We start from the raw sequence: 16722 nt of genomic DNA, 5'->3' as shown, positions 1-16722 counted from the left end.
TACAGAAGTACAATGCTTATCAACAAAATTTCAAAGTTTCTCCTTGAGAGCAAGGACTAGACTTAGCCATGCTGCAGTGTTGAAGACAGTCTTTAAAAGCTGGACAACTATGCTATTTGTTACCAAGACTTACTTAAAAGATAAAGTTTTAGAAGAGTAGGACATTAGCAGATACAGGTGTACCAAGAGAACCAAGTCTGAAGATGGACTTTTCAATAAATTGCTCGAGATCTATTTGGCATCCTTGTTAAAAAAAAAAAAAAAAAGAAAATAAGGAGGGGGGCTGAAACTTACCCCCAAACTAGTCACAAACCCCAAAGCAGGTAGCTCATCGGGTATATTTAAGATGATGAAGGTAAAACAGATTGCCTATAGGAGGTTGATGGGTCTACATAGCTCCATGGAAAAGAATTATGGGATGGTAGGGTAGATCTAGAGACTTAGCACAGGGGGTCTACAGTGGATAGGAATTTGAGTCTTGAGTAGGAGGGACTTGCAGAGTGGACGTTGGGAACTAAGCACATCTGAGGAAGCAGAAGAATAAGGAGAGAGAGAGAGAGAGAGAGAGAGAGAGAGAGAGAGAGAGAGAGAGAGAGAGAGAGAGAGAGAGACTGGGTTAGTAAGAGGCATTCGATGAACTATGACCCTCTATAGAGGAACACAACTGCAAGGTTTCTGGTCCCGAATGGCTCTCATCTGATGCTGTGGGAGGTAACGTGCTCGTTTCTTTGCAGGTGGTTTGAGCCTTTTGTCATGCAGTGGCTAGATGAGAATGAAGACGTGTCCATGGAGTTCCTTCATGGGGCACTGGGAAGAGACAAGAAAGATGGAGTGAGTACAGATATGGCCGGGATTCAGTTTCCCTTCTCACCTCTGAGCAAGTAGGAAATGTGGGACTTGTTGGTTTTTAGTTTAGTTTCATTTTAATTCCTCAGTGACCTAAACAGATTTAACACAATTTCAAAACGCTGGAGGATCCAATTAAATAAAAAGGAAACAAGAGAAATCAATCATTTCTTTGCTGCCAAATTCTTCTCTATTGTGTAAGTCTGACTCTACAAGAACCCCAGGCTCATACAAACTTCAGTTTTTATGGAGCCCTCCAAAACTAAGGAGAACACACAACATTGACCTCTGACCACTACACGCATGGACATAACGTATACACAGACACAGATCCATGCTCTAGCAAAGGGCAGTACAGTCCCTTAATGGACCTCAACCAAGCCTTCATGTCTAACTTATAGCTATCTCTTATGATTTATTTTACATCTTAGAGATAGTCGGCCATATTTTCTCCTTCCTTAAAATTGGTGTGTTACTAGGGAGAGGTGTTTTGATTTGCTCTTGAGAGCAGATATCATGTAGCCCGAGTTGTGTTAGCCGAATCTGGTCTCGAACTCCTGACCCTTCTGCCTTAGCCTTTCGAGTGCTGGGCATACAGGTGTCACCACCATGTCTTGCCAAAACTGATTGTTGAGGACACAATAGAGCAAGTCTCTGTAGTATAGATGATCAGGTCAAGGAGGTCAGAGGACATGCCTGTGGATGATGAGGACGATAGGTGACGATGACGACAAGGACAAGGACAATAACAACTCTACTAAGTGTGGAAATCTTCCACCCTTAACAACTTAAACCCATGAGAACATTCCCTTTCAGAAACTAGGAGCTTTTCTGTGAGCCTTTTACCCCAATTCCCTAAGCCTAGACTTCCATAAAGCCTGACTGTTTCTCCCATCTCCGTCCCATGGTTGGGTTCCAAAAGGGTGGCAGGCTCTAGGACTTTACTTCTCAGGTTGACTGGTTACTGATCATTAGGGAGCGGTCCCCTCCTCATTGTGACCTTCAACCCCAGCCCAGGGGCCAGGTGTAAGAGGATCTGTTGTTTAGAAACATAGTGAAGATCCTTCCCCTCCCTCTCTCCCTCCCTCCCTCGCTCAGACCACCTTTCTTCTCATCCTCAGTTCCAGCAGACGTCGGAGCATGCCCTCTTCTCTTGCTCAGTGGTCGATGTCTTCGCTCAGCTGAACCAAAGCTTTGAGATCATTAAGAAGCTCGAATGCCCCAACCCTGAAGCCTTGTCTCACTTAATGAGAAGATTTGCAAAGGTAGGTTGCATGGCATGCGTCCTCTCCGGAAGGAGCCAACCAAAGCATTTCTGCTGTGCCCGAGGGTTGGGATTTGGTGCCGTTTTTGGATGCGGCTGCTGTTCTCGGATTTCAAAACAGCGTAGTTGCATTCCGCTTAATTTTCGAGTGTGGCTACACACTTCTGTGGCTGACTGAGGGAAATGCTGGCCTGACCCTGCGCTCATGAGGTGAAGCCAGATGCTCATTGGAGAAGAGCTCTCTGACGGCCTTAGCTACTCACCTGGCTGCTGCTTTGAGGGCATTATTGTGCATAAGAATAATCCATGACTCCAAAACCCTCATAATGACAATGTTAAAACTTTACACTGTGACAATTTTAGATGTAATCACCAAGGTATCAGAGAAGTCAAAAGAACATATACTTTCAGGGGTCCATGAATAAGAAAATAAGCTATTATCTTAATAAATAAACACAATTAAAATATGTCTTCTTAGAAAATTAGGAAATGCCAAGACCCACTATACATTGTGAAACGTTTAAGGTCTTCGGACTACTATAAGCAGCCGCAGAGCACTAGGGACCTTGAACAGCCAACATGCCTTTTCCCACAGTTTGCAAGACTGATAGTTGAGAGTCTTTGGTTTCTTCTGAGACCTTGTAGCTTGCAGAAGGCTACCTTTCCAACATTTCCTCACAGGGCCTGCCCTCTGAGCTCCCTGGTGTCTGTGTATCCAGTTTGTTCATCTTACAAGGATACCTGCCAATTGCATTACAGTGTCTACCTTAGAGGTATCTTTTGTTTCGTTTTGTGCTGTGTTTGTTTTTTGTTTTTTTGTTTGTTTGTTTTGTTTTTGTTTTTGAGGCAGGGTTTCTCTGTGTAGCCTTGGCTATCCTGAACTTGCTCTGTAGACCAGGCTGGCCTCCAACTCACAGCGATCTGCCTGTCTCTGCTTCCCAAGTGCTGGGATTATAGGCTGCACCACCACACCTGATGCTAACTGCCTTCTTAAAGCCCCATCTCTAAACAAATTGAAGACATTCTATTTGGGTATTTACCACATTTGGGGCTACTGGTGATTGTTGCTTTTTAACTGTCAAGTTTTGAGAAAACCGCTTAGCTCATAACAGATGGGCCCACTGGGCGTGTGAATGCTTTTAACCATACCATGTCTATAATGTAATTTGTCATAATTCCCAGAAGTGCAGTGAAGGTCCTCTGTGGATGGAAGGCTCAGCTCTGACACTATCATTGGCCATCCCTCTCAGAACAAGAAGTTTACATTTTCTTCTAATTAGTAAGGATGTCTTCTAGAAACCAGTATCTTCTGTCACTGTGTCAGAACAGATCACCCTGTGGTAACAATTACATCTATAAGCTCTATGGTTCTCAGAGGCTTCTTTCTGGGTCAAGGAAGAGCAGACAGCTTAGGTGACCCCAGAGAAGACCTATCCACTACTATATGACTCAAGGGCTTCTTGCCTGAGAGGTCTGAAAAGTGGAGAGCAAGGGTCTTGGGAGTCACAAAGAGCTAAGCAGGAAATTAGCTTTACAGTGTGAAAAGACTTGAGAGATAGTCAAAATGGCTAGCTAACAGCTAGGACCCCATTAAGGATTCCAGGCGAGCTGTCAGCCAAGTTTTATAACAGTATTTATGTGCTATGAAATGCGTTAAGCTCAAGTCTTTGTTGATTAGAATGACTAAGAACCCGTCTGGCTTGTTAAGACACTAGCTAAGAATGATTTATTTGGGTCATTCCTAAAGAGGATTTTCCTGGTGGGTATAATTTCTTAATCTGGTAAAAAAAATATGTATAATTATCCCTAAAATTATCAAAGCCCTTTCTTAACTAATAACTAAACATCATATAGTTGCCTCTCAAGAAGAGCAAAGCTCAGTCTTTAGGATGATAGTGTTTGAAGCAAGTTGTAGGGGAAGAAAGATAGTGCTGGGCCCTTAGCTCCCAAGTCACCCCCAGCAGCGCTGACCTGCCTGCGCTGAAAGTGACAAGAGACAGAGACCCACAAACAAGATTTGAAAAGAGGATGCATAGGAAAGCACATTGTCTAAGCAAGATGAAAAGGAATAGCATTCTATATGTGTCACAGAGGAGCTATAAGATTCAATTAAACAAAGCGTTTTTAATCCCTACAAAGCTGGACATCCCTGTAAGTAATGTCCAATTCTTGTCACAGGAAAATAATGTAACAACAGTGAAAAACATTTCCTGGAAACATAGCAATTAGCAGTTGGCATTGAAAAAGAAATCCTATTTTGTGAGGATTATTTGAAAAACCATGTAACTCTTAGTAACTCACATGGGGTCTTTCGATGAAATAAAAAATAAAAGGCTGAGACTCTAAAAGTACACAAAACTCATTCAAATCCATTACCAATACCGCCTTTTAGTCTACAGTTTGCATCTTATGTAAGAGTTGGTAAGAAATAGAATTGTTTTGTTTCATTTTAACATAAGGTTCAGCCTTTGGTCTTAGAGATTATACTCTTCCTGGTTCCTTCCATCAAACTGTAATGAAATAGCACGTTGATTTAAAATGCCTCTTTTGATAAGCAATGATGATGACATCCACAGACATTTCAGAAGATTTAGTGATCTACAATGAGCTTCCAGGAAGAGAGTCCCTCTCACTAAAGTGTGTGCACAGCTTTACACAGCTCCTCCCCCCAAACTCTGGACATTTCTGGATGGTGAACAGAGATGTGCAGAGCTAGCAAGGGTTTGTACAGAGAAGTTTGTAAGCTTGGTGCACCAACACTGGATATTAATATGACTGCTCTACCTCTCTGGAAAAAGTACAGGTTGTCCTTGGACTATGAGGGTTGGAGCCATGGCTCAGTGGATAAAATCACTGGCTGCTTCTTAGAGGACCCAGGTTCAAGTCCCAGCAGCCATGTGGTGGCTCACAACCTTCTATAGCCCCAATTTCATTGAATGTAGGCTCTGTGGGTACTGCAGCTATGTGTGCACACATACATGGTGACACACATCTCATATGTACGTACACATATGATGGCACACATCTCATGTGCATACACACATGGTGGCATACAGCTCATATGTGCATACATACATGATGCCAAATATCTCATGTGTGCATACATACGTGGTGGCATACAGCTCATGAGTACATACATACATGGTGGCAAACAGCTCATGGGTGCATAGATAGATGGTGGCAAACAGCTCATGTCTGCCAGATGCTGGAATTATATAACATCACACACGCACACCCACACACACACACACACACACACACACACACAGAGAGAGAGATAGATTTTCCTTGTGTTCTGAAACCTAATGCTAATTTAAAAAGCAGTGATGACAGTTCATCAAGAATAATGGTACACTAATCATTTTATTCACAACGCCTCCCTTATCTCCCTATAACCCCATGTGGTACACACTATTATCCTCCCACGTTTTTTGAACGATGTGCTGACTGATATGCGGCACCAGGTAGGAATGGCATGGAGTGATACTTCTAACCATTGCTCATACTTCCTTCTCTCCCAGTGTGATCTGAAACCCATTGTTGAGTTGGGGAATAGAATCTCATCAACTATTTTTACTCTTAAGGCCATGCCTAGGCATATGTGGCAGAATAAATGGGAGATTTACCTTATGCCGGATGTATTGACATAGGTGGAGGAGGCACTGAACTGGAGTCTCTGAGGCTGAACTAGTAGGAGAGTTAGGCAACACTTCCTCTCCTCAGAGAGTTAGTCAACACTGGAAGCATGATTAAGAGGCTTGGAGAGACTAGCAAGCATGGGGACCTGAGTTATGGTTCCCAACACAGATGTTGAAAGTCGGGCAAGGTGCATGCACCTGTGATCCTAGTGCTGGCCTGCTGAGACAGGGGGATTCATGGGTTCAGCATGGCCTGTCAACCCAGTGGAGGGGAGCAACTGAGGAAAGTTCCCAATGTCAGCCTTTGGCTTACACACACACACACACACACACACACATACACATACACACACACACGCTCACTCACACACTCACACACTCTGTGAATAAAGATAGCCTCTGAACAAGAATTTCCAACTTACAGATCCTAAGAGTAATGCATATAGATTGGTCTCCCAGGTATATTGACCTGATATTAGCTCAAGAAACCATAGCACTTTGCTGGAAGTTGGTAGCCGGCCCCTTTGAATCCCAGAGGTAGCAGCATGCCATGAGGCCAGAGGACATTTTAATCATCTTGTTTGGTCCTTTAAATGTCCCCGATTCTCACTTCACTGCCACAATCCCATTAGGACTCCATGTTTTTCAGTCTGAAGCTCTCCTAGTGGCTGTCCTTCTGTGTCACTGAAGAACCCTCACCATCTGTGACTACTTCTTCATATAAACTGTATTTGATTATGAAATAAGATGCAGACGTTTACCAAGAGGCTGCCCCATGAGTGTGCCCTCCCTCCATCCCTCCTCTCCCCATCCACTCGCTGTCACTGATTCCATATCCCAGAATGCTTTTGAGGTAGAACCTCTGTATGAGACTTGCCTAGCGCCCCTTCCCCAAGCAGCTCCTCTCTGCATGGTGACCTCCACCCTGCCACCTGCTCCTCTGAAGGTTGGCAGGCAACTTATTCCTCTGCTGGAGGTGATTCGTTGAAAACAGAGGCTGCTGAGGATGGCCCCAGAGGTGCTGGCTGCAACAGAGCTGAGGCAGCGTCTGTGAATTTGCATTTGCACATTTGCAGGCAATGCCCGGTGATAGTGCCCAGGGCCACACTCGAGAAGCGATGATTTAGGAGGCATCCCCCAAGCAACTGCTAATTTGGAGTAAAGAAATAATGGCCAGCTTTGGCTTACTTTGGTGAATAAATTAGAGTGAAATGGAAGTTCGCCTTTAAATGTGCACTGAAGATTTTTGTTAAAGTTTACTGGTGCAGTAGCCCAGACTCCCCAGGGCCTCTATAGCGGATCGCTACAGCCCCATGGGTATACGGTCTCTAGCCACACCTGATGTGACACATGCTTTTCCTCGCCACAGCCCAGCCTGTCTTTTGACTGTTAGCATTGGTAGACTAGTGAGCGTTAGAATCAGGGAGATACAGGTGGTGTGTTTCTCTGCAGTAGATCTAAGCAGCACACCATGGGAGGTTCGGTGAGAGCAACTATAGACGACCATATGGATCATTCTCCAGAAAAACAAGTTAAAGTGGGCTGCTCGACAAGTCACCTAGCAGCCATCAGGACTTCTAAATGACACTGAACTATGTTTCTCTATCTACATCCCCCCACCACCAGCCTCATCCCTGCCACATTCAGTGTGTTATATCTGAGATACAGCAAGCTGGAACATGAGGGCTATGGAGTATGTGTGTGTCGGGGGAGGAGGAGGAGGCGCTTGGGGGACGGGGCAAGATAATTGCTACAGTCTACACTGTCATTAAGAAACTGTGCAATGAGAGTTGTGCGCATGGGCACAGATGAGCAAACACTCCCAGGAAACCCCACAGTCGCTCAGCATGGCATCCAGAGGGAAACACGAACAGCTTCACTCGGAAGGGACTTCTGCCTGATCAGCTGTCTGTTTCCCGGGATTTATTGATCTGCTGCTTAATGAGATCGTCTGGTGTTTGAAGGCAAATTTCTCTTTAAACTGACTCTCGTTATCTTAGCACCCTGCACTTCTGCAGAGCATCAGTCTCCTGCCGACACATTATCCGTAATTCCAGCTTCTTATTGAGAACTTAAAAGTCAATAAAACAAGTTTATAGTCAAATTTGGTGGATTCAGTCAGTGGGCTAAATATTCCTCCCTTAGCTTAAGTCTTCGGAATCTCTCTCCCAGTGAACTGTGAACCACTGGGGGAAAATTTTTAAATACACATTTTAGGTGTATGTGCATCTGTGTGTCATGCTCAGTGTATGCGAATGTGAGTGCAAGTGCTTGCAGATGCCAGAAGGGGGTGTCGGATCCCTGAGAACTAGAGTTGTGGGTGTTTTGGAGTAGTCTGATGTCAGTGCTCAGAATGGAACTTGGGTCCTGTAGGCCAGTGCATGCTCATACCTTCTGAGTCATCTCTCTAGCCCAAAGAAATATATTTTAAAAGGAGATGGTTTGGATCTTTGACTTTTCTATAAACAAATGACATATTTCAATCATTGCTGTTGCTTTATCTTTTCTAAGAAGGTGGATACCACAGTTGACATGTTGTTTCTACACAACTGTGAAAAGCTGAGAAATGCAAACTCTTCAGTACAATTCCACACAATTATAATACGCTTAATTAACACAGTTGGTTCATTTTTCTATCTTCTCCATAATTAGTAGAAGAAGAGATTATACAGAGGCCCCCAAGAAGTTGTAGAGAAAGGAAGAAAATATCAAATTTTGGTAGTAAACAGAAGTGAGTGGGCAAGATTTTTAGCAAATGATGGGTTATTAAATAGCAGTAGATAAACAGTGCGTTGCTGAATAACAGCAAGCAGGCAAGTGTACAGAGGCCAGAGTGGACTAGACAGAAGCTGAGTTTCCACACTTTGACAGTAGCTTGTGACAGTATGCAGTTTGATCCCTGTTGCTGAGGGAATCACTGCTGAGTGGTGTTATGAGAACGCCCGCCCTCTCTTAGAAATGACACAGAGTGAAATGGTAAAGAAAGCTGAGAAAACAGCCATTGTAAATAACTTTGATGTGATGGCGCTGAGATGACAAAGGGGAGTTAGAAGCCAGAAACCCTAAGGGAGAACACCAAGCCTGCAGCATCCAGTGAGAAAAGTGGGGACATGGCCAATATCATGATGGATTAAGTCCCTAAGCTGGGAGGAGGTCGCCACAGGACAGCCTGTGTATCTCCTAAGCAATGGCAGAGCAGATTGTGTTCTGATAGACTGGTCCCTGAGCTGTATTTGAAATGCTATTCAGACTCTGACAAACTGTCACCCGCACGCAATGATTTGCGATTCCTCTTTGGACGCGGATATGGATCGAGCCCACCTAAGGTTCTCTTTCACTAAAGGGTTATGTTTGCCTGACTTAGCCTGGGTGGTGTTTCTGTGAGGTGGCACACTTAACCCGCTTAACTGAAGTGTACTGTGTGATATTTTCTCTCTCAGACCATCAACAAGGTTCTGGTCCAGTATGCTGCGATTGTATCCAGTGACTTCAGCTCCTACTGTGACAAGGAGACAGTGGTAAGCAGGACCCCGCCCTACCCTCACCCCGACTTGTGAGTGTCCTGAAATGGAGACTTGTGCTGTCTAACACCAAGTAAGTAAGAAATATCGTTAGTGTCCGTTCCATAGAGGGGTGACAAGAGCTGGGGATCTCAGGACATCTGCCAACCTCTCCAGCCATCGTGAGGACGTTTCCTGTCAGGATTGGACGGAAGGGAGAAAGTGGCCAGTGGTTGCCCAATTAATGGTTTTCTGAATTAAAGGAAATTAGATGATAAACCATTGGAAATACACAAACTCATAAATCCCTGAAGCCGATAACTAGGAAGCTAAGAATTATGAATGAGTATTGGTAACAGCCTGGAAATAAGTATGACTTAGACTTTTGGGTTTCAAATCAACTGAGAAGGACAGTGAACACCCAGGGCAATGAGTTACCATATCTGCCTGTTTTGTGATGATCGAGGAAAAAATTTATAAAATCCAAAGCAGTGTACAACTTACTCAGCAAACGGCATAAAGATGAGCTGGAGCTGTTTGAGATCGCACAATCAGCGTGATTTCATGATGAAGAGTGCTCGGATTTCTGTCCTTGCAACTAAGAGAAATGTGCAGCCAACATTTTGAGAATGTTTAAACAGAGTGACACTGAAACACACACACGCACGCACGCACACACAGATACACGCACACACACATGCACACACACAGATACACGCGCACACACATGCACACACACCCCCACTTTCTCACACACATGTGCATACACACACCCATGCACACCCATGCACACCCATACCCACACACAGACACACATATCCACACACATACAGACACACATATGCACACACATACAGAAACACACACATGCACACACATACAGACACACACACATGCACACACACATACACACACACACACGGTTTTTAAGAGCAAATTTTCCCTCTCCCCTCCAAAAGTAAAAGCGGAAGTGAAAGCCAGGCCGCCGCACTAGTCTACAAGGCTGAAGGAGAACCGTGAGCCTGGCAGCAGCGACCCAGCTCACCCTCAGATGACAGCTCAGTAAGACAAGTCGGTCCTGATGTTTCTTTCCCGTCCATTAATATTCTGCCTCGAAATTTGATTACAACTTTCAGACAATCTCAGCACTGATTTCCAGCCACCTTTGACTCCAGCCCTCTAACAGGGAGACTATTTACGTGTTGGGAGCATATACTTTCATTTAAAGGTTAAAGCTGATACATGCCTCCAGTGTTATTCCGCAAATCAGAAGAGTGTCTTGCAGTTTCAGCAAGTGCGTCATTTTTATTAAGATGGCAAAATGGGTATTTGGGAAGTTAGCTGTGAAATAACTGATTTCTGTCAGCCCCTTAAAGTCCAGGCAGCTTTCCACTTCACATATTAACATTCTGAATTCTAAATCATAAAAAAAGACACAGATAATTATAAATCAATATCTATTGTATTATTTTGTTTTTCACATAGGGGCTGTATTTTTCACATTCAGTTTTTTAAGCAATTTGTTTATTTTTATTTTACGTGCATTAGGGATTTTGCCTGCATGTATGTCTGTGAGAAGGTGTCAGATCACCTGGGTCTGGAGTTACAGACACTTTTGAGCTGCCATGTGGGTGTGCAAATAGAAACCAGGTTCTCTAAAAGAGTAGCCAGTGCTCTTAACTACTGAGCCATCTCTCCAGCCCCCAAAGTCAAGTTTTTAATGTGTGTGCATGTGCGTGTGCGTGTGTGTGTGTGTGTGTGTGTGCATGTGTGTGTGCGCGTGCATGTGTGTGCGTGTGCGTGTGTGTGTACTTGTGTGTGCGCATGTGTGGGTGTGTGTGGGAGGGGTGTCTGTAAATGTGAATGTAATGCCCAAGGAGACCACAAGAGGGCATCGATCCCCCCCTGGAGCTGAAGTCACAGGCAGTTGTGAGCCACCTAGTGTGGGTGCTGGGAACTGAACTCAGGTCCTTTGCAGGAGCAATACACTTAACCACTAAGCCATCTCTCCAGCCCCCAAAATAAAATTTTATAGTTAATCAAAAGCCCATGTAAATGCAGTAGCTCAGCACCTATGCCTTTCCTTGGTTTCATCCTAGCCAGGGGCCTCCTGGCTACCTTTAGATTCTATTGTTCAAGTTTAAAATCATTTAAATTTAAATGAAGTGTCATAATTGAATGCACGCCTTTGCCTTCAGTGGTCACAAACAGAAGCTCTTTTGTTTGTGCCTTTTCATGAGCACATACGACAAATCTCCTTTAAGAATCAAAATGATAAGCCAGGCATGGGGGTACATATACCTTTAAAACCAGCACTCAGAAGGCAAAGGCAGGTGGATCTCCATGAGTTCAAGGTAGGTGTGGTCTACAGAGCGAGTTCCAGGATAAAGAGAGCTACAGAGTGAGACCCTGTCTCAGAGAGAGAGAGAGAGAGAGAGAGAGAGAGAGAGAGAGAGAGAGAGAGAGAGAGAGAGAGAGAGAGAGAATTAAAACCATTGAAATTCATCTGTTCAGTCAGGCGTGGTGTCATACGCCTTTAATCCCAGCACGCAGGAGGCAGAGGCAGGCAGATCGCTGTGAGTTCAAGGCCAGCCTGGTCTACAAAGCAAGTCTAGGACAGCAAAGGCTACATAAAGAAACCCTGCTTCGAAAAACCAAAAAAGAAAGAAAAAGGAAAGAAAGAAAGAAAGTCATCTGTTCATAGTCATCTGTAGATGAGGAGAGACATTTCAAGTATAATCATGAGGGTTTGTTAGATGGTTCAGTAGGTAAAGTCACTTGCCATAAAACCCTGACGACATGGGTTACATCTTAGAAGGAAAAGACTGGCTCCTGGGAGTTGTCTTCTGAGTCCTACATAACTACACACATACACTACACACACACACACACACACACACACACACACACACATACACACACACACTACACAGAGAGAGAGAGAAAGAGAGAGAGTAAATAAATGAATAAAATTTTCAAAAAAAAGCATGACCATAACATTCTATGTGTCAGAAGTCAGAATTAAAGCCCACAGTTAAAATGTCTACCTGAGGAAATTTTTTTGTGGTGTGATACACTAATTTATTGTTTTTGAGACAGGTCCCCTGTAGTTCAGGCTGACCTTGAATTTCTGATCCATGGGCCTTCACTCCCTGAGTGCTAGGATTGCTGCCGTGCACTAGCTGGGCCCATATACTGTGACAATTTAAATCAGAGGTGGGTCAAACCACTTTTAAGCCTTTTTTCCCCATCCCAACTAAAGGCAGAGCATCCTTTTCTAAATCAAGATTTCTTTATTTTAAACACTTTATCTTTTTTTTTTTTAACTCAAATAGTTAGCTATATAGAAATGTCTTTGATTTGAATAAACCTTCAGTGTTCATCATATTTTAGGTTTACAACTGTTCTCAGTTACGATAAAGTAAAATGTACATGATAATTGATAAGGAAAATCAAAATGTCCACATTCAGAGTTACAGCTGTACCCAAGCGTATTCTTTCATCCTCTGCAAACTCCTCAGTAAGCAATAGAATTACAGTAGGATAATGTTCCTTTTACTGAAGACTTTTTTTTTTTCCAAAATTTTAAAGACAAGCTACATAGCCCATGCTCACCTCCAACTTTGAGACTTCCTGCCTTAGCCCCCCCCCCCACCCAGTTCTGGATTCTAGGTATATGCCGCACCTGGATGGATTTATTAATATATCTGTTTACTTACTCTTACTCACTAACTACAGCATTGTTAGAAGCAAGTTGTTTTGTGCTTAGATTAGAGGCATAATTGAATAGTAATCAAGTTCTTATTAATGATTTGGTAAGCCAATGTAATAGCAGTGGGCTTGGGGCATTTCAAGGTCAGGAAAAGCTTAATAAAGGAGAAATCCTTTATATTTATCTAGAAAACCCAACTCTACATTATCTGGAAAACTCAGCTTTGGCTTTCTTCTCCACACTCTTTTGTGTGTGAGCAGCCACTGGGCCAACTTAGCCTAACTCCCAATGTCCATCTTATTCTTCCTAGCTGTTTTAAAATCAGAAATGATTATATTTGAGTTGGTGTACGTGGGGAGCCATGCCAAATTCTGCCATGTCAGAAGTCCTGTGCTTAGGCTGCATGCTGCGACCTTCGAGTTGCTGGCCTTTGCCTCATGAGGTCTTGTGTTCCAGGCTATCCTTGGACTATTTACCTTTGAAAGAAGTAGGGAAGTCCCAGCTTGGAACCACCCAGAGGATCAAGGAAGTTCTTATAGGGAACTACTCAGAGAAATGGGAAGTTCCACAGGGAGCGATTCAGGCTATTGTATTCTTGCCTGGGGGCTAGGGTGAATGGGATTAGAATAGCTCCTATTGACCTTGCTCTCTCTATATTCTTACTAGTAGGCCATTAAAGTGAATCCTGATCAGAAATTTCCTGACTTGATTCATTATTTCTCGTGTCTCTGTACCCTACTTTCAATCCCCCCTCCCTCTTTCAGGTGAACCCTGATTTGATTTTTCCCGCGGGCTGGGACACGACAAGTGTATGGCTTTTATATAAAGAATTGGTACACTAGTCATGTTCTGTGTGCTGAGAAAAACAGGCCTAAATGCTAACATGAAATCAAGCTCATACTTGGGCCCACAGGAAGCGGGTGCTGAAGCTGTCCACCCACGCAATCTACTGGGCAGGGGCCAATATTGGCTTTAACCTTTCTGGTAGGCTTTCCTGACTCCAAGGCATCTCCCATCTCTGCCTTTCTACCTTCTCCAGCTGAAAATGCTCATCGGTTCCATTTGCGGATCACAAAAGCTTCGAATCCCCCTGAAAAACTAAAACTCTTAATACATCTGTAGCTAGTGTGTGTCTGAATCTAGGAGTGCTGCTTGCGATTTGGGGCGGTGGCTCATATCAAAGTTGTGCCTGGAGCATCCAGTTCAGCAATCAGAAACTCTGGAGGATAAATCTCAGTTATCTGTGTTTAAAAAAGAAATAAAATATTTAAGTGGCCAGAATCCAGAGAACAGAATAAAGGTTTGAAATTGTTGCCATAAATCAAACTTAGATTGTGGTCACTTTAATAGCCAAGTACAAAAGTCTCTCAAAGGTCCGTGATACGGTTAAGGCAATAATAAAATCTTTCCACTGATGAGAGCTAACGCCTCTTTGATGTCCCATGAGTCCTTTGTCTGACCTTCTGTTCGTTGCTGGCTCACTTCCCAGCCACTTGGAAGATGTGTCCATTTCCTGTCTCTGTCATCTCCAGCTGGGAGCCACTCACTCTTCAGAATCAATGTGTAGCCATTATCCAATGATTTTACAACTATGCCAAAGTACATTTTCTGATTAGAAATTAATTCCAAATTGATACCTAGTCTTGTCATGAAGTGTTATATACCCATTGCCCTTTTCTACCTCTCTGGAAACATTTAAATCTTAAGTATCTGCTCTATGCAAGCACAATGCACCGTCCACCCAGAGCCTCGGCAGCTTCTACTGTGTTTGCATTTAGCTACTGACAATTAAAAAAAAACAACTAATATAAAGTCCTTATAAAACAAATGCAAAGTAGGTGATAGAAAAGTTAAAACCCAGGAAGGAAAATCCTAACCTAAATGATGGCGTGCGGGGTGGGAGTGAGGGGGAGACCAAATAAACAAAGAGGAAAATGAGAGGAGAAACACACTTGGCATAGAGCCAGATAATGAAAGAACTTGAGTCAATAGCTTTCTGGATTTATTGGTAAATTGAGACTTCATTAAAGGTGTTTTAATTTTTCTTTTTGTAAGTTCTTTTCCTGTATTTAAAAAGGAAATGCAGGCTGGCAAGGTCACCCGCGCCTGTAATCCTAGCACTTAGGGAGGCAGAAGCAGGCGGATCTTTGTGAATTCAAGGTCAGCCTGGTCTACGAAGAAAGTCCAGGACAGCCAAGGCTACACAGAAAAACCCACAGAGAAAAAAAAAAAGGGGGGGGGGGTGAATGCAGATGTTCTTTTGGTTTTAAAGCAGCAAAATTACTAGAGAATGAAATTAATTGATTTTCTCAAGAAAATCTTACGATAAAATGTGGTAGGTTGGGGATATAGCTCCATTGAAGTACCTCTCTCGAAGCCGATATGAAGTCCCAGCACTGCCGAAACCAGGCCTGGTAGTGTACACTTGCCATCCCATCATCCTAGAAGTAGAGGCAGGAGAATCAGGAGTTAAAGGTCATCCTCAGCCATCTACTGAGTCTAAGACCAGTCTGGAACACAGGGAACATTGCATTAAAACAAAATAACATAAATAAAACGTGGCTAATTCCTATGTTGAAAATACCAAATAAATTAAAATAAAAAAGAAGAAAATACCAAAATATGACAAAATACGAAGGAAAAAGAGTGCTGGTGCCCAGTCTCCATATGCTATTGTGTGCATTTGTGTTAAATCGTATTCTCCAAAATAAGGATTTCCTTTCCAGTCCCAGCTGTTAAGAGCTGTCATTCTCAGTAGCAGAATGATTCCGTTTGGTGTGCCTCATAGGCCACAGGGGACAGCTGTGCACTAAGTTAAACCCCTGCAGAGGTCACGTGCTCACATTTGCCTCTCCTTCTCTTCCTGACAGCCCTGCATCTTGATGAACAATATCCAACAACTGCGAGTCCAACTGGAAAAAATGTTCGAATCCATGGGTGGGAAAGAGGTGAGTGTGCGTCCACTCCTGTGTTTACGAAGTGCCTCTTGGGTTGGCGTGAGTAGCGTTTTGCTTTGCTATGGAAAGTGTCTTCCTTTTTGAAATGGGTTCTACCAATGAACAGAAAGTATTTCTAATCTCTAAAATCCCATTAAGAATTATTGTAATCACTAGGGCAATATTTTAGTAAATGGAAGTATACTCAGGAGCAGGGAAAGAGCCAGCCGTCCTATTGGACAACTTGAGTGCATGCATATATGCTAATGATCAATGGTAGGACAGAGGTTACATTTTACACTGTTGTATACTGTCGTCTTAAAGTCAAGGCTTGTTTTAGAATCCATATTGTGGCGATAGTCGTTTTGGCTGTCAGTGCTTAATTTTCTCACACCGTGAAAGCCGTGTCAAATGTGCTATGTGTTGTGTCCGTAATGTGTCGTGTCTCTGTTCAACATCCGTGCCTTGCAATTCCGACAACAGAAGAAGGAAGGAGAGAGATTCTCCTACGAGGTTTGTGATGGCAGCGTTACCCGCTTTCCCCCTGGCTGTCCTTCTCACCTTCCCTTTGAAGACCATTGCACGGCACCGTGTGCTCTCTCTCTCTCTCTCATGCTTGTTGGGGTGAGGCAGAAAGCAAAACATTAGCTTGCACCCACCTCTTCCTGCTGGCCAAGGTCTTGTCTTTTCTTACAAACTGATGTGAGCGTTTGGGGATTAAGGAACAGGGAAGGCACTGAAGGCGAGAGTCATGAAACAGTTGGTCTTCCCCCATCTCATCCCACACACCACCAAGACCATCAAGAATAAAACAACCCGTGGGGCC

The 16722-nt window shown here is 43.5% G+C and overlaps 1 protein-coding gene across 1 annotated transcript in view; it reads left to right on the top strand.

Annotated features, from left to right (window-relative positions):
- Unc13c (unc-13 homolog C) overlaps positions 1-16722 on the top strand; it is a 426680-nt gene that overhangs the window by 331058 nt on the left and 78900 nt on the right. Inside the window, 4 exon segments of the mRNA XM_051140226.1 lie at positions 735-831; positions 1968-2111; positions 9189-9266; positions 15831-15908. Coding sequence (XP_050996183.1) covers positions 735-831; positions 1968-2111; positions 9189-9266; positions 15831-15908 — 397 coding nt within the window.

This window comes from Acomys russatus, chromosome 32, assembly GCF_903995435.1.
Source record: "Acomys russatus chromosome 32, mAcoRus1.1, whole genome shotgun sequence".
NCBI lineage: Eukaryota > Metazoa > Chordata > Mammalia > Rodentia > Muridae > Acomys > Acomys russatus.
Note: the sequence above shows the minus strand (reverse complement) of the source record. Positions and strands in the feature narration are given on the sequence as shown.